This window comes from Ranitomeya variabilis, chromosome 1 (assembly GCF_051348905.1).
Source record: "Ranitomeya variabilis isolate aRanVar5 chromosome 1, aRanVar5.hap1, whole genome shotgun sequence".
Taxonomy (NCBI): domain Eukaryota; kingdom Metazoa; phylum Chordata; class Amphibia; order Anura; family Dendrobatidae; genus Ranitomeya; species Ranitomeya variabilis.
Window position 1 is genome coordinate 671,801,773 of NC_135232.1, and position 25,205 is coordinate 671,826,977.

Consider the following 25,205-nt stretch of genomic DNA (forward strand, 5'->3'; position numbering starts at 1 on the left):
ACTGCACAAAAATTAGAAAGGATTAGTAAAAGCGCCCAATTTGTTTTGAGTGACAACTTAAGAGGGTCTTTTTTTTCGTCATTAAAGTGGTTGTCCAGGTTTGGGCTAAAAGTCTGTGACACACTCACTGTAAGGATTCTCCGGTGCCGGAAGCAGGCAGTTAGGTGGCTGCAAGTATGCTGTTTGTATACTTCCGGCCACATTCCAACTAGACGTATCTGGCCTTGCCCAATTCTTTTGTATTGAGTGAGGCCACACACGTCTAGTCGGCCTGTGACCGCATGTATGCAAATCACATACTTGCGCTCAAGCAGCTGCTGCCGACACCAGAGAATCCTGATAGTGCACACAGATAGAGTGCCTGCAGACTTGGATCCCAAGCCTGGACAACTTCTTTAAACTTACTCAGTTAATTTATAGGACTAGAAATAAAAAATAACCAATATAATCACCACCTGGTTCTTGCTTTTGTTTGAGGCTCATAAATTTATTAAATGGCTTTAAGAGTGCTTTTGAAGTCTTGGTGCTATAAAAAAAAATGTATCACAACCTGGCCGGAGCCTCGTTTTAATGTACTCATACATGTCAGGAGGAGGCTGGACTTGCGTGCTTTGATCACCTGAGCATGCATGATGTTTTTCCAGGTAAGTAAGGAAAGAGCAGAGCCAGACAGCATTGTTACATCCTATTCCCACCCGGCCAATTCATTGCAGAAAAAAAAATCCCAAAATTCTGAAACAAGTCTACTAGGAATTAATACATCCTATGGGATAGGTAAGCAACATCGGAAAGAGCTTTGCTGACCGCTATCCCCCTGTCCACAATATTAGTTTTTCCAGCTAGTGTCTCATAGGTGCCATAGCCATAAAGAGGGTTACCTGATCGTGCCAAATCTAACTCATCTAACGTCTATGGGCACCTTCCAATCGGAAGGTTTGTACTAGAGATTAATAACAACACGAGCATCCGGAATTTCTTCTTCTTCGTCATCATCCTCATCTGCATGCAGGAGTCCTCTAGCTTCTGCGGTCTGTACATTAGGAGGCCACTCATCTGCTTCTCTAAGGCACCCAGGGTTCACAATATAGCGATAGTTGCTACTGACTGCTGCTGCGCCACGTGTTTGAGAAGTGTCCACACAGCATTGGTCATCATTGTCAAAAGCAGAGTGCAAAATGGAGTCTGCAGCCGAAGCTCCACAAGTCTCCCCGAGGTTCACATACAGTGGATCTCGACTTCCTGATAGCACGGATAGACGTCCCCAAATGGCTTCCAGCCGTCTTCTCAAGTCTGAAAAGCAGGGTCTCCTTTTAGGCTCAGTGATCCAGCACTGGCACATCATTTCATAACTGCAAAACACAAATATTTCTATCTGTTACAGAGTACTGAGATAGGAGAATAAATAATTGCAATATTTGTACTGGCTGCAGTCTGTCTTGGGGATCACAGTATAATTTCCCTGCAGATAACTATTAAAGGGAACCTGTCACCCCGTTTTTTCCATATGAGATAAAAATACTGTTAAATAGGGCCTGAGCTGTGCATTACAATAGTGTATTTTGTGGACCCCGATTCCCCACCTATGCTGCCGAAATACGTTACCAAAGTAGCCGTTTTCACCTGTCAGGCTGGTCTGGTCAGATGGGCGTGGTGTCTTCCCCCAGATCTTGCTTATTTTTCCGTTGGTGGCGTAGTGGTTTGCGCATGCCCAAGTCCAGAACCCACTACACAGGGGAGGGAAAAGAGAGCGATCTGCGCTATTCCCCTGGTGATCGGTGGGGGCGGCCATCTTCCTGTGGCTGCGCGTGCGCAGATGGAGCGCTCTGCTGCCCGGGGCTTCAGGAAAATGGCCGCGGGATGCCGCGCGTGCGCAGATGGAGATCGCGGCGGCCATTTTCCTGAAGCAGAGTTCGCATCTCGGCTTCAGGAAAATGGCCGCCGCGATCTCCATCTGCGCATGCGCGGCATCCCGCGGCCATTTTCCTGAAGCCCCGGGCAGCAGAGCGCTCCATCTGCGCACGCGCGGCCACAGGAAGATGGCCGCCCCCACCGATCACCAGGGGAATAGCGCAGATCGCGCTCTTTTCCCTCCCCTGTGCAGTGGATTCTGGACTTGGGCATGCGCAAACCACTACGCCACCAACGGAAAAATAAGCAAGATCTGGGGGAAGACACCACGCCCATCTGACCAGACCAGCCTGATTGACAGGCGAAAACGGCTACTTTGGTAACGTATTTCGGCAGCATAGGTGGGGAATCGGGGTCCACAAAATACACTATTGTAATGCACAGCTAAGGCCCTATTTAACAGTATTTTTATCTCATACGGAAAAAACGGGGTGACAGGTTCCCTTTAACATTGATATGACCAGTTTAACAGTTCACTAAAGAGGGGCTCACACTTGTATTTAGAGTTCGGGTTTTATGTTCCTGCAAAAAAACTGAATAGTCTTAACTCGAATCTGTCACCACCCAAACTATTTATATGCCCATGTAGCTCTTTCAAAGACAAGTCCAGAAATACCTTTACATGGCCAGTCCACTCCTCCGATAATGACAAATCAGCATTTGAATTGATATGCAAATAAAACTAAAAAGCCATGGTAGATCTGAAGCTCTGTCACTCCTGCTCTATTCCCTGACCAGACGCCGCCTTCTCCTGCTTGACTGCGGCTCTATGAAGCGTTTCTCAAAGCACCACTACAGTGTTGTTGTTTTTTTTATTGCAGCATCGGAGTGGTTCCCTGCCCCTAGAATTATTCTTACCGGCCGCCATCTTCTTCTGTCCTCACACCCACTCTGGTCGTCTTCTGCAGTTTGTGACCTGCTGGATCACCTAGCAAACACTGAGGCAATCCAGCAGGCAGGGCCGGTGTGTTATACTATATGGATGGCTATGAGGAGCGTATTATACTATATGAAGGACTGTGGGGAGTGTATTATACTATATGGAGGAGTATGGAGAGTGTATTATACAATATGGAGGACTATAGGAAGTGTATTATACTATGTGGAGGACTATAGGGTGCATTATACTATGTGGAGGACTATGGGGTGCATTATACTAAACTAGCAAAAACTGCCTATTCATCGAGTGATTGGATTGTTTATGGGAAACAAGCATTGAACGACTTCAATATTGTTGATCACAAGCGTTTAACGGCCTGATCTCAGCACATTTAAATACAACCGAAATGTTTCTGTGTGATCGTGCAATATGTGAGCATTTGGGGCCCCACTTTAATAAACTTTTGCCCAGGGCCCCACTTTGTCTAAAAACGGCTCTGCCGGTAGGTCCTAAAATGAACTGGGCTCTCATAGACTTACACAAAACTTGTGATCTTTACCTCTGTTTTCCGGTCAGTCAGAAGTTGCGGTCACAAGATGGTGACGAGTGATCGGAGCGGCTCTGGCGAGTATGATACTAGGATTAGGGGGAACTTAGATTCGCTGCACCACTCCAGCTTTGAAATAAAAAAATTAAATGATGGAGTAGAGCTTTAAGATTAAGGAGTTGTCAGTCAAGCAGGAGTAGGCCGTGCTGGGCAGGGAATAGAGCTGGAGCGACAGGTGCTTAAGACCTACCATAGCTCTTCAGCCTCATTTGCATATAAATTCAAACACTGATTTTTCAGTAACATCAGTAACAGAGGAACGGACTGGCCATGGAAAGGTATTGCTGGACTTTGAAAGAGCTTCATACACATATAATTAGTTTGGGAGTGAAATCCTACTGACATTCCCTTGAAGATGAACACAAAAGACTCTATACGGAGCTCATTGATTATAATGGGTCCTGTTTGACTTGCGTATGGGTGTCTGTTATTTTAAAGAAAAAAAGCAAACAAAAAAAGCATACGAAAAAAAAATATGAAGAATCGGGTAAAAAAAAATAAAAATCAGCCTTTACTCAAATCCTCCTTTTGGATTAAAAATCATAAATATATCAAAGCTGCAAAGCGTGAAGGAAGAATGTGCCAATAAAGAAAATTACAATGCACCTGCTGTATATTCTGGCAACCACTGGGTGCCACTAGAAAACCAGCTATCGCATTTGATTCTTCATGTCAAGCACAAACTTTGCCTTTAGATGCAAATTTTAAAGCCAAAATAGGAATACATAAAAAAAAAATACATATATAAAAAAAATATATATATATATATATATATATTTATTTTATATATATATATATATATATTTATTTTATATATATATATATATATATATATATATATATATATATATATATATATATATATATATATATATATATATATATATATATATATTTTTTTTTTTTTTTTTTTTTTTTTTTTTTTTCTCTTACCCCCGTGATGGCACCACGGAGAGAGGGATCCGCCCTCAGGAACAGGAAACCTACAGGTGAAAAAAGCGGTACCTCTCTCCCACATCAGTTCGGTTTCCTGTCCCTGACGGGGAACCTGCAGCGTGGTACGTCGTGGGCAGGTAGAGGATGCATTAAAAAGTGTCAAAGGCTTAAAAAAGAAACGTAGATCCAAACATAGGTCCCCGGAGCCAAGTTCTGGTGAAGAAGATAGTGATACCTCTAATTCAGACAGTTCGCTTTCCTCTCTATCATCCTCTTATTCCTCGGAGGGAGGTCGCAATTGCTTTCCCATTGAGGAGACAGACGCTTTGGTAAAAGCGGTAAGAACTACCATGGAACTAGTAGAGGCTAAACCCAAAAAAACTGCACAAGACTTTATGTTTAGCGGTCTGGAACAAAGGAAACGTAGAGCGTTTCCAATAAATGATAAAATACTCCTACGCCAGAACCAGTATCCCCCTCAAATTAGGAGGGTAAGTGATCTTCGTGAATGCTCAGTTTCTAAAAGGGGTTTTATTGTGTTTTTCTTAGGGGAAGAAATGTACAGCGAAAACCAGGCACAGAGTTTGCCCGATCTGCTCCGTAGAACTGCCTGTTCTGTCTTCATACACGTTGATACGGTGTGTGATCCAACATACAGCATAAACCACTTCTGTCTTCCAAAGTAAGCAGACTGTTTTCTGTAGTCTAACTTGTTTATTGGTAACAGGTATTGAAATGCGGTAAAACTATAAGAATACAAATGATTTGAGTAAGTATTGGGCACATAACAGCACAACTGATACTATAACTAACAGGGAAAGCATACAGGATGATGCAACTTCTACATGCAGCTACATACAGTAACTCACAGATAATAGATTTCCCGGGTACTAGTTGCTATACAGTAATCACATTCTATAGAACAATATATTACAAAAACAAGGATAGCAATCTTACCGGATAAACTAACCAGGGTGGCAGGTAAATGAAGTAGTTCCAACACAGCTGAATAACAGAGTGAACAGGAAATACAAGAGAAAAGGCTGGGGAATTTCCCAATCCCATGATGCTTTGCTGAAACCCACAATGCAACACTCTATTATTCATGGAAAACACAGGTTATAAATTTATCCACCACTGGGTGGTGCTATAACACAACAAAACCAGAACTATAATAATAGTTAACCTTTTAATGCTTGAAACGAACCCCTGTCCTGTTAGAAGGACAGAACACTCCCCGCTTGGCATCAACCGATGCCACACACGGCTCTTTTGGCGAAAACAGTAAGACAAGTTTCGCAACTGGTCTGAGGAATTAAACGAACGAGGGCACGAACAAGTGAGTCCCAAGTTGAGAACCTGTTGAAGCGGTGGGATTTGAGGTGATTGTCTTTAGTCACCGTACGTAGAACGGATACCTGAGGACGGATTTCCTCATCTGCCTCTGGATCCACCAATTCAAAGATGTTTGACTCGTCCACATATGGCGTCGAACGGTATAAGAATGTAGGGCCGGTGAACCAGGTTGTGTCCTTAAGTTGTCTTGCTTCAACGGATCTGGTTGCGTGGTCCGCCGGATTGTGGTGCGTGGACACATAGTGCCACTGTTTAGGTTCGGTGGATCTCCTGATCCTTAGCACCCGATTGCTGACATAGACATAGAAGCGACGAGTTTCATTGCAAATGTACCCCAGCACTACCTTGCTGTCTGTGTAAAACTCGACTTCTTTGATTTCCAGGTCCATTTCTGTCGAGATAAGCTCAGCTAACTCTACTGCCAGCACAGCTGCACAGAGTTCCAGTCTGGGTACTGTGTGTTCACGGAGTGGGGCCAATTTTGTCCGGCTCATAACAAGCCTTACGTGGCATTGTTCATTGATGTCAGTTGTTTTCAAATACGCCACTGCTGCAATTGCCTTGGTTGAAGCATCGCAAAAGATACAAAGCCTTTGCACCTTGATTTCTGATGAAGGCACAGAAGCATATGGTCGTGCCACGTAGAGACTTGACAGGGCTTCTAAAGAATTTTTCCATCTTTCCCACAATTCTTTTTTATCGCTGGGAAGCGGATCATCCCAATCGGATGTCTCTTGGGTGAAGTCTCTCAACATCATTTTACCTTGGATAGTTACAGGGGTTACAAATCCCAGAGGATCGTACAAGCTGTTCACAACGGACAGGACGCCTCTACGCGTGAAGGGTTTCTCTTCTTCGCTGATCTGGAAGGTGAATGCATCCTTTTTCAAATCCCAGAGTAGACCCAGGCTCCGCTGCATGGGAAGGGAGTCCGTGCTTAAATCCAAGTCTTTTAAATCGGTTGAGTAATCTTGAGAGGGAAAGGCTGCCATTAGTTTCTGGCTGTTGGAAGCAATTTTGTGCAACCTCAAATTGGATGAAGCGAGCATTTCTTGTGCCCTTTTTAGGAGACTGACTGCCGACTCCTCTGTGGGTGTGGATTTCAGGCAGTCATCTACGTAGAAATCCTTTTCCACAAAAGATCTTACATCCGATCCATACTGCGCTTCACCTTCTCTGGCTGAATGTCTAAGGGTACCGTCACACATTGAAATTTCCATCGCTACGACGTTACGATTCGTGACGTTCTAGCGATATCGTTACGATATCGCTGTGTCTGACACGCTACTGCGATCAGACGCCCTGCTGAGAATCGTACGTCGTAGCAGATCGTTTGGAACTTTCTTTCGTCGCTTGATCACCCGCTGACATCGCTGGATCGTTGTGTGTGACAGCGATCCAGCGATGTCTTCGCTTGTAACCAGGGTAAACATCGGGTAACTAAGCGAGGGCCGCGCTTAGTAACCCGATGTTTACCCTGGTTACAAGCGTAAACGTAAAAAAACAAACCGTACATACTCACCCGTCGGTGTCCTTCAGGTCCCTTGCCGTCTGCTTCCTGCTCTGAGTGCCGGCCGGAAAGGGAGAGCAGAGCGCAGCGGTGCTGCGATCTGCTCTCACTGTACGGCTGCACTCAGAGCAGGAAGCAGACGGCAAGGGACCTGAAGGACACCGACGGGTGAGTATGTACTGTTTGTTTTTTACGTTTACGCTGGTAACCAGGGTAAACATCGGGTTACTAAGCGCGGCCCTGCGCTTAGTTACCCGATGTTTACCCTGGTTACCCGGGGACTTCGGCATCGCTCCAGCGCCGTGATTGCAACGTGTGACCGCAGTCTACGACGCTGGAGCGATGCTTATACGACGCTGCGACGTCACGAATCGTGCCGTCGCAGCGATGAAAATTTCAATGTGTGACGGTACCCTAAGGCCATAGATAGCGACAGCAGGGGAAGGGCTGTTCCCGAAGATGTGAACCTTCATACGATATTCCACGATGTCCTTGTAGGGGTCATTATTGCGGTACCAGAAGAACCTCAAGTAGTTTCTGTGTTCTTCTTTAACAAGGAAGCAGTGAAACATCTGTTGTATGTCGGCCATAAATGCTACTGCGTCTTTGCGGAAACGAAGAAGTACTCCCAGAAGTCTGTTGTTGAGGTCTGGACAAGACAGGAAGACGTCGTTTAAAGAAACACCTTCGTATCTGGCACTTGAGTCAAATACCACTCTTATCTGACCTGGTTTCTTCGGATGATACACGCCGAAAATAGGTAAGTACCAACATTCCTCGGAATCTTGAAGTACAGGTGCAATTTCCGCGTGGCCACTCTGGAATATTCTCTCCATGAAGGTAAAGAAGTGTTGTTTTGTTTCTGGTGCCTTCTGCAGTTTGCGCGTAAGGGAAACAAATCGACTGTAGACAAGTTCTCTGTTGTTGGGTAAGCGTTGCCTCTGTGGTTTGAATGGTAAAGGTGCGACCCAACTCTTTGATTCATCTCTTACTATCTCTCGCTCCATGATGTCCAAGAACAGTCTGTCCTCTATGGACATTGCTACCTGGTTGTCTTCTCTTTTCCTGTGGAAAACTGTGCACCCTATATGATCTTGCTCACCGTCGCATGCATGGTCTTCACAGGAAGGATCAGCTAACGGACAAGGTGGAGGGGTGTGGTGTGGCAATTCTTTAATCAGGAAACTACTCTCGCATGGCTGGAAGAGAGACGGGCGTCCATTCTCGAGGGTATTGGTGAGCATGCTGTTGACTGATGTCGGCCTGTGTGCTCCACCCAAACAGACATCTCCCACAATGACCCATCCTAGGTCAAGTCTCTGAGCATATGGGGCGTTTTGTGGGCCGTTGATCTGTCCTCTAGCCTTGTGGACCCGTAGTATGTCTCTTCCGAGAAGTAAGACGATAGGAGCTCCTTGGTCGAGCTCTGGTATCAGGTGAGCTATACATCTCAAGTGGGTGTGATGAGCTGTTACCTCTGGTGTAGGTATCTCAGACCTGTTGTCTGGAATCTGGTTGCACTCCAGTATTGATGGCAAGGATAAGCAGGTTTGACCGTCTATAGACTCTACTTTGAATCCAGTTGCTCTCCTCCCCGCCGTCTCGACAGTACCTGCACATGTCTTCAAGGAGTACGGAGAGCCGGGACCAGCAATGTTGAAGGTGTCGAAGACAAAGGACTTAGCTAGAGACCTGTTGCTCTGATCATCCAAGATGGCATATACCTTGATCGCCTTATCCCGTTGGCTCGCTGGGAACACTCTGACAAGACAGATCTTTGAGCAGGATCTTCCTGCTACGAGTTCCTTGCAGATTTCTGTGCACCGAGAAGTGACCACTGGGGTGTCCACGTCGGGGTCCGTCTGTTTTTCGGCAGACTCTTCTACTCGTGACGATACCCCTGAGGGTGGTCCAGGATGTAAGGCCGTGTTGTGCTCCACACTACTACATTCTGTGCATTTCACACTGGTTTCACAGTTCTTGGCGAAGTGTGAGGTTGTCGCGCAGCATCTGAAGCATATCTTGTTTTCCTTTAGGAAACTCTTACGGTCTTCTAGAGACTTCTCCCTGAAGGCTCTACATTTTAGGAGAGGATGAGGTTTCTTGTGTAGGGGGCAGTATTTGCTGAGATCCTGCGGTTTGTCCTCTTCTGGAGAGGACTTACTTGCCCTGTAAAGAAAACCTGTGGAGGTAACATTAGTTTTGTGGACTGCCACTGGTGTTTTACTGGGTTTTACATCAGAGGCAGCGGTACATGACATAGTGAAATCGAAACTAGGGTCATTTCTAACTTTAGCCTGCTGAGCAACAAAGTCTACAAACACCCTGAAAGGAGGAAATGGTACCTTATGAGCCTGTTTGTAACGGGACCCGTGACTGACCCACTTTTCTTGTAAGTTGTAAGGGAGCTTTTGGACAATCGGGTTGACACCTCTGGCAGTGTCCAGAAATGCCAATCCTGGTAGATCACCTTCTGCCTGAGCTTTTGATAACCCTTATTTGCTATCTTGGGGAAATCATCAATTCTTTTATACAAAGCATTTTCTATAGCTTCTATTGACCCATAACATTCTTCGAGTCTCTCCCACACCATACGAAGTCCTGTGTGTGGGTACTTTATGTTAATGTTCCTGATTCTTTTGGCGTGTTCAGCTGACTCGCTCCCAAGCCACTTAACCAGAAGATCTAACTCTTCACTACTGGAAAGATGCAAGTCTCTGATGGCATTCTGAAAAGAGGCTCGCCATGCTCTGTAGCTTTCAGCTCGATCAGTGAACTTTACAAGTCCCTTGGTCACCAGCTCCCGGCGGGTAAAGAACCTTGCAAAGTTCATAGTGGCTGAGTCTGTGCCGACGTGAGCTGGTGTGCTGTTGTTATGCGGTGTTTGTGGTGCATCCTCATACCTGGTAGGAGCTTCTGGCATAGGAAAGTCTGTATAAACCCGTTCAGTGGCGAAGGGTGTCCCTGTCAGTCTGGGTGGAGGCCGTACCTTCTGTTCCGTAGGACGGTAGTGGTGATCAATGTCGTTTCGCAGTATACTTTCCTGCTTCCAGTACGGTGTTTGGAGGAAGGATCTCTGGTAATCTGTATAGGCTGGTTGGCGTAACGGATCAGAGTCGTCTTCCACTTTGGGATGTTGGCGGACATATTCTGAGACGCGTTGAGCAGGGTCCTGATGATCAAGGTCTGGTCCGCGTATGTCGCTGCCTCGCTCGGATTCAGGAAACTCCACGGCTTCTAAAAACTCAGCTTTGGCTATTGCGGCTGCTGCTTCTTTTTCAGCGGAAAGCCTTTCTAAGGTCGCTTGCAGGCGGGCTCTATCTGCTTCTTGCTCTGCTCGCAGGCGGGCTCTTTCTGCTTCTTGGCGGGCTCTTTCTGCTTCTAGCTCTGCTTGCAGGCGGGCTCTTTCTGCTTCTTGCTCTGCTTGCAGGCGGGCTCTTTCTGCTTCTTGCTCTGCTTGCAGGCGGGCGCTTTCTACTTCTTGGTCTGCTTGTCTTAGCTTTAACTGCATCTCTTGTGCAGCGAAGGAGGATCTTACTTTCGCCGCCTCAGCTTCTGCTCGGGCGAGGGCGACAGACCTTTTCGAGGAAGACTTGCTAGAGTGGCTTGTTTGGGACCTCGTCCTGAGTGAAGATGCTCGACTTGCAGACATTTTGTGTCCGTTTGCAGGCTGTAGGATGTCTCAGAGCGGGTAGGAATGACTTCAGCGTGGACTGAGACGTGTCATGCTTGGTGGGCTGCACTCTCGGTACTTGTGACTGTATGGCGGCCGCTGCGGTATCTGCAGGCAGTGCGGTATGGTACAAGCGGCTCCGTAAGAGTTATTTGCTATCGCTGGCGTCTAGCCTCCCTTTACTGTAATCCCGGCGCCTAGCTTCCGTTTTACTGGCCTCCGCTGGTATTTAGCACCCGTTTTACTGGCCTCCACTGGTATTTAGCACCCGTTTTACTGGCCTCCGCTGGTATTAAGTCTCCGTTTTACTGTTCTGTCTTCATACACGTTGATACGGTGTGTGATCCAACATACAGCATAAACCACTTCTGTCTTCCAAAGTAAGCAGACTGTTTTCTGTAGTCTAACTTGTTTATTGGTAACAGGTATTGAAATGCGGTAAAACTATAAGAATACAAATGATTTGAGTAAGTATTGGGCACATAACAGCACAACTGATACTATAACTAACAGGGAAAGCATACAGGATGATGCAACTTCTACATGCAGCTACATACAGTAACTCACAGATAATAGATTTCCCGGGTACTAGTTGCTATACAGTAATCACATTCTATAGAACAATATATTACAAAAACAAGGATAGCAATCTTACCGGATAAACTAACCAGGGTGGCAGGTAAATGAAGTAGTTCCAACACAGCTGAATAACAGAGTGAACAGGAAATACAAGAGAAAAGGCTGGGGAATTTCCCAATCCCATGATGCTTTGCTGAAACCCACAATGCAACACTCTATTATTCATGGAAAACACAGGTTATAAATTTATCCACCACTGGGTGGTGCTATAACACAACAAAACCAGAACTATAATAATAGTTAACCTTTTAATGCTTGAAACGAACCCCTGTCCTGTTAGAAGGACAGAACACTGCCCACTGCATGGGTACAAAAACTCTGTGCCATATGCATAGAAAATACCATTTCCGATAAGTGCCCAAGATTCGCATCCGACTTAAAACAATTAATAAAAAAAGAATGGAAAAGACCAGACAAAAAAGTCCTCTTAACCCCGAAAAGGAAATATCCTTTTAATGACCCAGCCTGTAATTTCTGGAGTAAAGCACCGAAACTGGACGTCGCTATAGCAAAAGCGTCAAAAAAATTTGCTTTACCTTTTGAAGATATGGGGACCCTAAAGGACCCTATGGATAAGAAGGCTGAGGTATTTCTAAAAGGTTCTTGGAAAGCCGCGGGGGGGGGGGGGGGGGGACTAAAACCAGCTATAGCCGCCACATGTACCACCAGAGCATTAATGGTGTGGTTGGACCATCAGTCACAACTAAAAGATAGATCCCCGAGAGAATCAGTATTAGATTCAATCTCAATAATGAAAGGAGCAGCGGCGTTCCTAGCGGATGCATCTATAGACTCTGCAAGACTGGCAGCAAGAGCTGCTTCTTTTTCAAATGTAGCTAGAAGGGCTTTATGGCTCAAATGCTGGCCAGGGGACCTACAAACAAAGTCCAAATTATGTTCCATACCCTGTGAGGGGGAATTTCTATTCGGTCCTACCTTAGATGATATCCTGGAGAAAGCGGGGGACAAGAAGAAAGCCTTCCCTAATCAGTTATATAAACGGTCCTTTCGGAACAGGAAATTCATGCGTAGAAGGCCCCCAAAAAATCAGAAAGGATGGGACGATAAAAAATTTAAGGGAAAAGGCTACTTGTTCAACAAGCCTGACACCACAAAAACAACCCCAATGAAGGTGGTCCCCAGGTGGGAGGAAGACTGGCACACTTTCTTCCAGCCTGGGAAAGAATATCAGGGAGTCTATGGACCCTAAATATAATAAAAACAGGGCTGAAACTAATTTTTCATGCAATACCGTCTCGTCACTTTGTCATGACACCGCAGAGGAAAGCAGAAGCCGAACAGCTCAGCCTTCAAAAGGAGATACAAATGCTTTTAGCAAAGAATGTCCTACAGGAGGTCCCAAGCCAGGAGAAAGGCATCAGTTTCTACTCTCCTCTGTTTCTTCGGATGAAACCGGATGGAACTTACAGGACATTAATAAATTTAAAAAAATTGAATCAGTACCTAGTGACGGAGAGTTTCAAGATGGAAACAATAAAGACATGTGTGAGAACGCTTTATCCGTTTTGTTTTATGACTGTCATCGATCTAAAGGACGCATACTACCATGTGCCCATACACCCAGACTACCAGAGATTTCTCAGAGTGGCAGTATTAATGCAGGGAGAGTTAAAGCACTACCAATACAGGGCTCTTCCTTTTGGTCTAGCCATAGCCCCGAGGGTATTCACGAAGTTGATGACAGAGGTCATGGCTCACATAAGAGAGCAAAACATATTAATAGTTCCTTATTTGGACGACCTCCTGGTAGTTGGCAAAACTCCCCTCCACTGCACTCAACAATTAAACAAAGTAATGACATCCCTGACAAATCTAGGTTGGATGTTGAACCTAGCAAAGTCAAGAATCATTCCAACCCAAGTACAACAAATACTTGGGGTTAATAATAGACTCAAACCGGCAAGAATGCCGCCTTCCAGGGGAAAAAGTTTCAAATATGGTCCAACTGATAGAACAACTCAGGAAGTCTCCAGTAGTAACTCTACGCAAAGCAATGTCCATACTGAGATGGATGACAGCTTGTCTACCAGCGGTCCAATGGGCCCAGAGTCACACCAGAGACCTCCAGTGGGAGATCTTAGAAGCAGATTCTATGTTAAAAGGGGATTTAGAAAAGCACTTAAAAATCTCCTTGCAAACAATACATTCCCTAGCTTGGTGGGTGGATCCACACAATCTAACCAGGGGTGTTCCATGGGTATGGCCAACATCTATAACCCTAACCACCGACGCGAGTCCTTGGGGTTGGGGGGCTCATGTGGACAACCAGGTTGCTCAAGGGCCATGGTCGGAAGAGGAAAAACTAGGTTCTTCCAATTTGAAAGAACTTCTAGCGGTAAAATATGCACTCATCCACTTCCTACACTCCCTCCATTCCCATCACGTCAGGGTATTATCGGACAACAAGGTGGTGGTGGCCTACTTGAATCACCAGGGGGGCACGAGATCCCGTATGCTGATGGAAGTAACAAAATCCATCCTATTATTAGCAGAGGCCAATCTGTTGTCACTGTCAGCCCTTCACATCAAAGGGACGGACAACCAAACTGCAGATTTTCTAAGCCGAACACAACTCAAACAGGGAGAGTGGGAGTTGAATCAGGCAGTCTACAACCACATAGTACAATTGTGGGGTCTTCCAGAAATAGATTTATTTGCGAACAACCAGAACCGAAAGACTCAGGCCTTTTGTTCAATAGACCCACGCGGGAACCCAGTAGCCCTAGATGCATTTTCAATTCCATGGAATTTTCGTCTAGCCTATGTGTTTCCCCCAATAGCGCTAATTCCTTTAGTGTTGAAAAAAATCAGAGAGGACGGAGCAAGAGTCATCATGATAGCTCCTTTCTGGCCAAAGAGGGCATGGTTTCCATGGCTAAGGATAATGTCCATAACAGATCCCTGGGTCCTTCCAGAAATTCCGAACCTGCTGTATCAGGGGCCGGTAAATCACCCCCAAGTAAAGAACTTGCATATAATGGCTTGGAATTTGAAAGGAGCCTTCTAATCAAGAGAGGGTTCTCTTCAAATCTAGTCTCCACTCTCCTGCTAAGTAGAAAGCCAGTGACTACTTGAGGGTATGTTGCTTTTTTCTTCCGCGATGCGATTTTTTCGCGGAAAAAAATGCAACATTTGCACAAAAAATGCGGAATACACTGTAAATAATAGGAGGCATATGTTAGCGGTTTTTTTCGCGTTTTTATCACGTTTTTATAGCGAAAAAAACGCAAAAAATACTGAACGTGTGCACATGGCCTTAAAGTCCAGGTAGCAGCTTTGGGTGCCCTGTACAACTGTGATTTAGCGGGGGAATCGCTGGGTAAAAAGATTCATTAAGGCCTCGACCAGATCTAGACCAGAGGTACACCATACTACACCTCCCTGGGATTTAAATTTAGTCCTCTGTGCACTGACTAAAGCACCTTTTGAGCCACTGTCACAAGCCTCTTTAAAAATAATATATATATAATATATTTAAAACCTCCCTTCTGGTGGCGCTAACGTCGGCACGGAGGATTAGTGACATGCAGGCCCTATCAGCGTATCCACCTCTGACACGCATACTAGATGACAGATTAATCCTTAAAATAGATCCATCCTACCTTCCTAAAGTAGCATCACATTTTCATAGATCTCAAGAGATCTCGCTACCCTCCTTCTGTCCAAACCCCAGAAATGAGAAAGAGGAACATCTACACACACTAGACGTTAAGAGATGTTTAGTCCAATACCTAGCGGCCACAAGAGACTATAGGAAGGATAGGGCTCTGTTTGTGTGTTTCCAGGGTCCAAATAAAGGGCATAAAGCATGGAAGGCCACTCTTGCGAGATGGATAAGGGACGCCATCATCCTCTCGTATTCATCAAGTAATGAGGACATTCCAGAGGAAGTCAGAGCTCATTCAACCAGATCGGTTGCGACCTCCTGGGCAGAGAGAGCAGGAGCATTAATCGAACAGATATGTAATGTAGGGCGGCCACTTGGTCGTCTCCTTCCACATTTTTTAAGCACTACCAATTAGACTTGACCCCATCTTCAGACCTCACTTTCGGTAGAAGGGTTCTAGAGGCAGTGGTCCCTCCCTAATGTACATCTATGAAATTCTCTCTGTGGTGCCGTCATGGGGGTAAGAGAATATCGTAGTTTCTTACCGATAACGGTATTTCTCTGATCCCATGACGGCACCCGTACATTCCCTCCCTTCACGTGTGAGTGTGAACACTAGAGTTAGTCTTAATACTTAGTCACGCGGTGACTCTGATAAGTTAAAATTAAAAAGTTTTGTTTGATAACGTTTAAGTTACAGCTGTAGTCCTGTTAAGGCTCTGTAAACCAACTGATGTGGGAGAGAGGTACCGCCTCTTTCACCTGTAGGTTTCCTGTCCCTGAGGGCGGATCCCTCTCTCCGTGGTGCCGTCATGGGATCAGAGACATACCGTTATCGGTAAGTAACTACGATAATATATATATATATACATATACACACACACACACACAAATACATACATACATACATACAAAAGTCCAAAAGTAGGTGGACAGTATGTGTAATAGGGTTATGAGGGGGGAGATTTATCAAACATGGTGTAAAGTGAAACTGACTCAGTTGCCCTTGGCAACCAATCAGATTCCACTATTCATTCTTCACAGACTCTTTGGAAAATGAAAAATTACACATGCTGCCCACCTACTTTTGGACCACCCTGTATGTGTATGTATGTATGCATGCATGCACGTATATATATATTGTATATATATATATACAGGGTGGAGCGCGGTAATTTGCTTTTTTGCACTGCATGCTGTGGCGGCACTGTTGGTCGAAGAGAGGGGAGAGTGGGTGTGGCTTACAGTGGCTGATGGGAGATTTGTATTCCTCCGCCTTTCAGTTGCCATCATGCAGTGGACACGTGAGGAGAGGTCATTTTGTGTTGAAGCGTATTTTTCAAATGCCCACTCGATCATTGCAGTGCAGCGTGCTTTTCGTTTACAATTCGCTGTTCCTCCACGCGGACGTGTTCCTGGACGGCAATCAATTGTAAATTGGGTGAATGCATTCAGAACAGCAGGGAATGTGTCATGTGTATGAAAGGGACCTGAGAGAAGGATTACAACACCACAAAACATCGAGAGAGTTAGAGCAGCAGTACTGCAATCTCCGAAACGCTCTGCTCGGAAGCAATCATTTGCTCTTGGCATTTCAAGACGTTCTCTCCACCGGATTCTTCATGATGAACTGAATTTTCACCCGTATAAAATGTGCGTGGTCCAACAATTGTCAGCACGGGACTATTTGACACGGCGGACCTCTTGTGAAGACATGTTAGCAACGATACCCCGTGACGCAATTGTGTTTTTTTCTGATGAGGCACATTTTCACCTCAGTGGGTGTGTAAACAAACAAAATATGCGTTACTGGAGTGAAACAAACCCCAGAGAAGTTCACGAGAGACCTCTGCATTCGGACCGCGTCACTGTGTGGTGCGCCATATCACGAGTAGGCATCATTGGTCTTTACTTTTTTCAGGATAACGGTCGTGCCATAACTGTGAACTCCGAACGGTACTTGTCTATGATACAGGATTATTTTCAGCCGGCTCTTGAGGCAATGGAACTAGAGGATACATGGTTCCAACAGGATGGTGCCACTGCACACACAGCGAGGGTTACCATGAATTGTTTGAGGCAAATGTTTCCTGGACAGCTTATCTCTTTGAGGGGAGATGTGAACTGGCCAGCACGCTCACCAGATTTAGCCCCATGCGATTTTTTCCTTTGGGGTTACCTGAAGTCTAAGGTGTATATCAACCGTCCCAACACCTTGGAAGACCTAAGGAACAATATTGAAGCTGAAATTGGCAGAATACCAGTGGACATGCTTGTTAGAGTTCATGAAAACTTCAGAAAACGTATGCAGCAGTGTGTGGATAGCGAAGGTCGACATTTGCCAGATACACTATTTAAAACCATGTAATTTAAAAATTCCATTACTGTTCAGTATAATTAAAATATAAAATAAATTTTTCTAATGATCATAATTTTTTTATTTCATTCCCAAATCAGCAAATTACCGCGCTCCACCCTGTACATACACACACACACATACATATACACACACACACACACACATACATTATAGATACATATATTATTAATTTCTGTCCTGTTTTTTTAAATCCTTTTCACAAGTTAAAAGAGAACAAACATGTAAAATTGCAATACAACTGACCAAGTCTTGAAAGTTCCAATTGCTTCTAAGTTTACTACTATAAGGCTACTTTCACACTAGCGTCGTGCACTGCACGTCGCTATGTGTCGTTTTGTAGAAAACTAGTGCTTGCTAGTGTAGTGCTTGCAGGATGCGTTTTTCCTCCATAGACTTGCATTAGCGACGCAGTGCGACGCATTCACACACGTCGCAACCGTCGTGCGACGGTTGCGTCGGTCCGTCGCCACCAAAAAACGTTGCATGTAACGTTTTTTGGTGCGTCGTGACTGTCTGGAACTCCGCCCCCGCCTCCCCGCACATCACAATGGGGCAGCGGATGCGCTGAAAAACAGCATCCGCTGCCCCCGTTGTGCGGCGCTTGCACAGTATGCGTCGGTACGTTGCATTGCGACGTGCGTCGTACGACGCTAGTGTGAAAGTAGCCTAACAGTGACACAAACGTGGCCATAAAGAACTTCTGCCCATTAGTGAGTAAGTTAATTTATTGGTTAGCAGTTTGTCTTGGGAGAGCAGTGTGCGTCTTTAACGGTGTAGCTTTCTATGTCTCACGCATAATAGATTTCCACCCACCTTGCAATGTCAGGCCTCCATGGGATTAAAAATGTTCTTTAAAAAGCCATTATTACTATTAACACTTCTGACTCCTATTGAGATGTGGGCGAAGTTTCAATATGATTTTGTGCATGCTGATGATGTAATTTTTAATAGGTTTTTTTTTTGCATCATCTGGGGAAAATTATATCACCAGAAATAATCTGTTCTTTTAATGCTAAGAGTTCTCAAACTATATTTCATGCAATAAGCAAGAAAAAAAACAAGCTGGGAAGAGAATATAAGGCAGGAGTACTGCAAAAATAGTTAGAATATTTGCCAGTGTCATACAGCCGGCCTTCCCCTAGGATTGGTCATCTAAGTCTGATTGGTGGGGGTGCTGCTCCCGCCACCTCTGCCGATCCGCTGTTCCCTGTCTCGGTGTTGTCCAGAACTGTTTAGTTGTGGACCTGCACAGCTCCATTGATGGAATTGTGGTGGCGGCCGGGTACTGCGCATCTGCCCCCTATAGGTTTGGTTACCTGGCCGTGGCCACTATACAGTCAACAGAACTGTGCCGTGCAGCTCCGGAAATGAGCAGTTCTGACCGTGACTAACACTGGAAACAGCTGATCGGTGGGGGTGCCTGATCTTGCACCCCTCACAGATTAGACATTGATGACCTATCCTATAAAAAGCCATCAGTGATAAAGTCCCTGGCAACCCCTTTAAGTATGTATGAGCTCACGGAAAACAATACCAGACTCAAGTGAACAGCGGCTTTTACACCTGACAAAAAAATGAGACATTTATGGAAAGTGACAGGTCCTATTTAAAGGGGTTGTCCTGGACTTCAGCATTGATGGCCTTTCCTTAAATTAGGTCATCAATGTCTGATTGGTGGGGGTGCAACATCTGGCACCCCTGCCGATCAGCTGTTCCTGGTATCCGTGGTGGCCAGAACTATACAGTTCTGTTGAATGAATAGTGGCCGCGGCCGAGTACTGCACATCCACTCCCTATTGATTTGATTAGGGGGCGGATGTGCAGTACCCGGCCGCGGCCACTATCGGTCACCGAGCAGCTCTGGCAGCCACCAACACCATGCTTGATCGTTGGGGTGCCGGGTGTCGCACACCCACCGATCAGACATTGATCCTATTTAAGGAAAGGCCATCCGTTATAAAGGTCCTGGACAACCCCTTTAAGTAAGTCTATACACACACAATACCAGAGATGAGGATTACTAGTGAAATAACCATTTTACTATAACCCCAAGCACCTGTTACATGGTAACCCTGGGCACTGGTCTTCTAGGTGGCATCCACAGAGAAGAGATGTACAGACAAGAAGTTCCTGCAATCTCCGTTCTCTGGCACATTGTAAATACATTGACTTTTTTATTTAATGAGGAGCAGAAGCCGGTCTGACTGCACAGCAGATGCTCTCATTACGGCTCATTTCTGATCATCTCGTCTTTAGATCTTTCAGCTACATCTCACTAAAAATAAAAAAAGATGCTTGCACAGCTTGTCCTAGCCGTAACGTCCGCAGGAAGAGGCACAGGTGGGTACATTACTTACAGCTCATCCAGGCAGTCCGGCGGCTGCTTCAATCTATTTCCAGCAAGGAGGTAGCTGTAGATTTCAGAATTCTCAATGCCGGCGTAAGGGGTTTGTCCCAGTGTGACTATCTCCCAAAGGGAGACCCCAAATGCCCACTAGAAAAGAAGTAGCATAGGAAACGGTTACAAGCGTCCTTATCATTCGGGTACACAAATACAAAAAGCATTTTCCTTCCGCCATTATAGATCCAGGACGGGTGGTCATACAGCTTTCCTTGATAAAAAAGACAACATTGTAAACGAAGCTCCGAAAAGCTGGGCAATAACCCTTTTTCCTCTTGTATTGGTAGCAATTTTGGTTTACATCAAACTAATACATGGAGCAATAGAATTTTTGACAAATTGATAAAAGAAATCACAATCTCCAAAAACATCGCCACACCTGTCCACGGGCTGTCTCTGGTATTGCATGTCAGTCACACTGTGTACAGATGTGGCATTGTTTGTGGGAGGGAGGGCAGACATGTTTTTTTTTAATCCCATCGATACCTATAGAGCGCATATGCAATGGAAAACATTTTTTAATAAGTGGACAATACAAGCCATGATTAAAATTTATTTAAAATGTTGATGCAGCAGACAGTTGCAGGAGTGAGATCTGACAAGTCTCTGCAGACATTCTGAGATACCCGATTCCAGTGATGTGCTACCTGCTGGCCTGCTTGGTAAAGCTTTCATAAAATCCCTGTTTTCTCTGCTGTAGATGTAGCAGTGCTCAAATGCTGAGCTGTGTATAACCCCGCCCACCCCACTGATTGGTCAATTCCTCTGTACATCATCAGCAAACTTCCAATCAGTGGTGGGGGCGGAGTTACACAGATTACCTGGACTGCCTGGCATGTGACACCTAGTCCTCTAGTCATAATCTCCTGCTGGTAAAACACTACAGCCCAGTAAGTGACACATTGCTGGAATCAGGTTCTCTGACCCTACATTAAGCTGCTCTCAGATTACATAGCAAAACCTGCTGACAGATTCCCTTTTGTGATGATATATAGTGACAATACTAGTGCAAAAACATGAAATAAGAACATTTACACACGGTACATAAAGAAGCATAGTAATAATGTTATTTCTCTCTCCAAAAATACAGTTTTTGTCATGAACATTGTAATTGTACTACATTTCTGAGACGAAGCACCCACCACGTCACTGTATGCAGTATAGACATTGTCTGCCAGACTTTCCAACGCCAGCCATTTTACAGGAAGCTTGGATGCACATCCCTGACGGTAATAGTCGCCGCTGTAGATCTTCTTGGAGAGACCAAAGTCCGCAACACACACAGTCATGTCCTCGTTTAACCTAAAATAAGGAATACCAAAAATCAGCTCAAGGTCCAGATGTAGAAGAATAAGGACTATATAGTTCCCTCCAGCCAGAAGTGCTGCAGCTGTGTAACAAAAAATTAATACTAAACAATGAATATATAAGTGTGGCTGAAAATGGGAATGCTTTTTGTAATAACTTCCATATCAGTTCCCGAGATTGCACTCATTGCCTGAAGCCACCCTGCTCAGGAGTCCCCTAAGGTTAGGATCAGATCAGGTTTCACATTCAAAAACTTCATCAGGGGCTTCAGCCTGAAGCCTTGAAGATGGAATTTGGACATGTCCACGACAAAGACACAGTCCTCAACAATAAAACATGCACCATTGAACTGCATTCGAGCCTACTACCCACCGCAGTCAGTTACCGCTATCATCCGAACGAGAACATCTTTCTTTACAGCAGTTTTTAAAAATTATTATGGTTAACAAACGTTTTCGGTAAGTAAATTAACTATATTCTTACTTTTAGTTCACTGGACTTTGCTCTTATTATTTTAAATGAATTGGTTCAATATACTTTTAAGGCTATGTGCACACGTCAGGATTTTATGCAGAATTTTCCTGAACAAAACCGGACTTTTTCTGCAGGAAATCCACATGCGTTTTTTTTTTGCGTTTTGACGCTTTTTTTGTGCGTTTTTTTCCTGAGCCTCCCAATGCTTTTAATATATTATATATATATATATATATACACACACATATACTGTATATATACACACATACAGTATATATATATATATATATATATATATATATATACACACACACACACACACATACACACACACATATATATATATATTTATATATATATATATATATATATATATATATATATATATATATATATATATATATATTTATAGGTTATAATGGTAAAAAATATTATATATAATAATAATATATAAATAATCTACTGGCTAACACGGTACAAATATATATTTCTTTCCTGATTTTATTGAAGCAGCAACACACAGCCTAGTAAGTGACATCACTGGAATCAGGGTCTCAGCCTCTACTTGCTGCTCTCAGATTACATAGTAAAAATCTGCTGATCGATTGCCTTTAAGAAAGCATTACTTCAAAAGAAAAATATTAGAAGGAGGGAGACCTCACAGACTCCAGAAGGAATTTCCAAATTTCCCAGACAAGGAGCAATTGAAACTGTACTGTAGTTATGGCTTAAAGACTGCAACCTACTAAGGATTTGGAGTGCTGGGGAAAATCAGGCGGCACCCTGTGTGCAAATACAGTATATTGAGAAATTGGAGGTACAAAGAAAAGCCCAAAACTAAAACTCCAGAGAACTTTTCTACAACTGAGGATCCACCTTCCTACCATTCCTAGCAGCCATTTTTACTAAGAGGACATAAAGTCTTTCTTTTCTTCCACAGACACCGAGATTGCTGGTTGCCAAGTAACAGTATAATAACTAGTGTAAAAGTATATTAAAAAGTAGCAAAAGGAAATAAAAAATAGAAATCTTTTTATGGCATAGCTGCAATTTAGCATGGAAAAATAGATGTTTCCAGACAACAGGGTATAAATAGCCTGAGCGAACAGATGAAAACGGTCCCAGATACCGGTAAGAGCGCAGTACATTTGCATGTCGTAATGATAAGCAGAATCTATAGAAGATGTATATGATCAGCATCGCCTGAACATGTCGGCAGTTTGCAATATTTTGGAAGACAAACAAATCTTCATCTTATAAAAATGTCTATGGTTAGAGGGGTTGTCCAGGACTAAATTAGCTTTTTGGCTCATAGGAAAAAAACAACAGACTAGTTATCAACAACCGGTCTATTCTAGTTGGAGTCGGGTTAGGGAATTCACTGACCGCTCCTGCCGGTAATCCTGCTGCTCCACGTCAGCAGAGCAGATCTTCCGGTTTGTTGACAGGCGTGACTGCCACTGTTACGCTGACAGCCAGCTCCCCGCAGTTATGCTGCAGGGAGCAGGCTGTCAATGAGTATGACATCGGCAGTCACGCTCCATCAACAGAGCAAAGAGAAGAGAAGCCGCTGCTCATTCGACATGATGTCAGCAGGAGCCTCAAAATTGCCAGCATAGGGTGGCCGATCTGTGCCGCCAGAGATCTGTGCTGGGCAGAACAGGCAGGTAGTTAGCAACTACCTGCCTGTTCATTTTTTTTCTGTGTGCATAACTAATAAAGTCCTGGATCACCCCTTTAAGGATATAATCTTTTTTTTTTTTTTTTTTTTAAAGCGGTTTTGAGTACTGGTTTATAAGAAGGCCATACCTGAACCTGTGGACGCACAAGAGAGGAAACCATGGTAAAAAAGGGAAGTAGAGGTCGGCTGTGCCAAGAAAGGTCATCAAACTTGGGCTTATTTGGTTTAGAAAAAAAGAGCTTATAAATGATCTGATTACAATGTACAAATAAACTGATCAGCCATAACATTAAAACCTGTCGTGATGCCTGACCTATCATGGCATGACTATATCCCTGCCCGTCAATGACACCAGAAAATCAATGTTATCCACCAAATCGGTCAGTGGTTTTAATGCTATGGCTGAAAGGTGAATATGAATTGGCAATACAGAGAGCTTTCTGATGATCATTTATATCCAGGTCAGTAACCACGACAAGGAGGAATCCTGTACATCTAGACTGAAGGAAGAGTGCAGTTTATGCGTAGTCAGGACTTTCTGGTGCACGACCACAAGTATGCAATTTGCATACATGCTGTCACGTGCCGACTAGACGTGCATAGGCTCCCTCAATACAAGTCTAGTTGGAATTTGGCCGGAAGTATGCAAATCGCATACTTGCAATCAAACGACCGCCCGCTCCTGGCCCCAGACAATACCAACAACGTGTTCTGTGCGCTATGAGGATTCACAAGTCTGCGGTCACTTAGATTAACTGCAGACTTGTACACCAATCCCGGACAACCCATTTATCTATGTAACTATGTTCCAAAACAGTGATTTCAAACCCTTATGTCTCCAGCTGTAGCATAACTACAACTCCTAGCATCTCCTGACCACCAAAAGATGAAGAAAACTGCTCCATTAGTTAAAATCAAAGGAGCGACTGTAAATCTGCACCCACTGAATGCTTTATTAAGGTGGTCTCACATCATGGACCCCTGGTATTTGAATGCCTGCCATATAATGCCACTTCTCCTGCAGTGGCCACTTTAGGGAGAATGTTTAACTTTAACGGATTGTCCAGAAAGTTATGTATTGGTGACTAATTCTTAAAACAGATGATCAATATCAGATTAGTGGGGGGTCAGACACCCGGCACCCCTCACATACTGTTTACAACACACTGTTTTCTTATGGGTCTCTATAAGACAACTCTCTGAAAGCCTCCAATTTACTGAAAAGGCCCTGGCCTCTTCATTAGTATAATAAGCAACATTTAGAACCTATCCAGATGATAATTGTATGGTCACTGAGGGTCCAACTACTAAAACCCCCACCAATTTCAAGGATGGAAGGCTCATATCACCTGTGTGAATGGAGCATTGGGGAGCATGTGTGGCCACTGCTCCAGTGCTTGCACATGCTCACTACTACTCTATTCACACAAAGGACTTTTGGATTCCCATTTTCATGATCGGGGAGGTTCCAATGATCAGACCCGCAGCAATAATACATTCATACCCATGGTCATTTTCTAAATGCCATAATTCACAGTAAGTAAAGTTTGTTCTGGAATTAAAATGATAAATCAGCAATCAGCTTTCAACTGTTACCTGGCCTTCCATAAATGAGGCACACCACATCTTCCTTTTAGCAAAAACCACTTCCCCACTCGCTGGCAATTGGAACGACTTATTGGATTCTAGATGAACTGAAAGTCTCTGTGGGCACTGGGTCTGTACAGGAGGGCAGTAATGGTACACCGGCATGGATTGGCGTTAGTATGGCACCATTTGGGTAATATTTGGCTCTTTGTGGGCACAGTGTAGAAATATGTGGTC

General features: G+C 44.4%; 1 protein-coding gene across 1 annotated transcript in view; it reads right to left on the reverse strand.

Moving 5' to 3' along the window:
- Positions 1–670: 670 nt before the first annotated feature.
- Positions 671–25,205, reverse strand: part of TYRO3 (TYRO3 protein tyrosine kinase) — a 217,561-nt gene continuing 193,026 nt past the window's right edge. The window contains exons 17-19 of the mRNA XM_077264230.1: positions 21,061–21,220; positions 19,875–20,011; positions 671–1,349 (exon numbers count right to left, since the gene is read on the reverse strand). Coding sequence (XP_077120345.1) covers positions 941–1,349; positions 19,875–20,011; positions 21,061–21,220 — 706 coding nt within the window. The 3' untranslated portion in view covers positions 671–940. The remainder of the gene's footprint in view (positions 1,350–19,874; positions 20,012–21,060; positions 21,221–25,205) is intronic.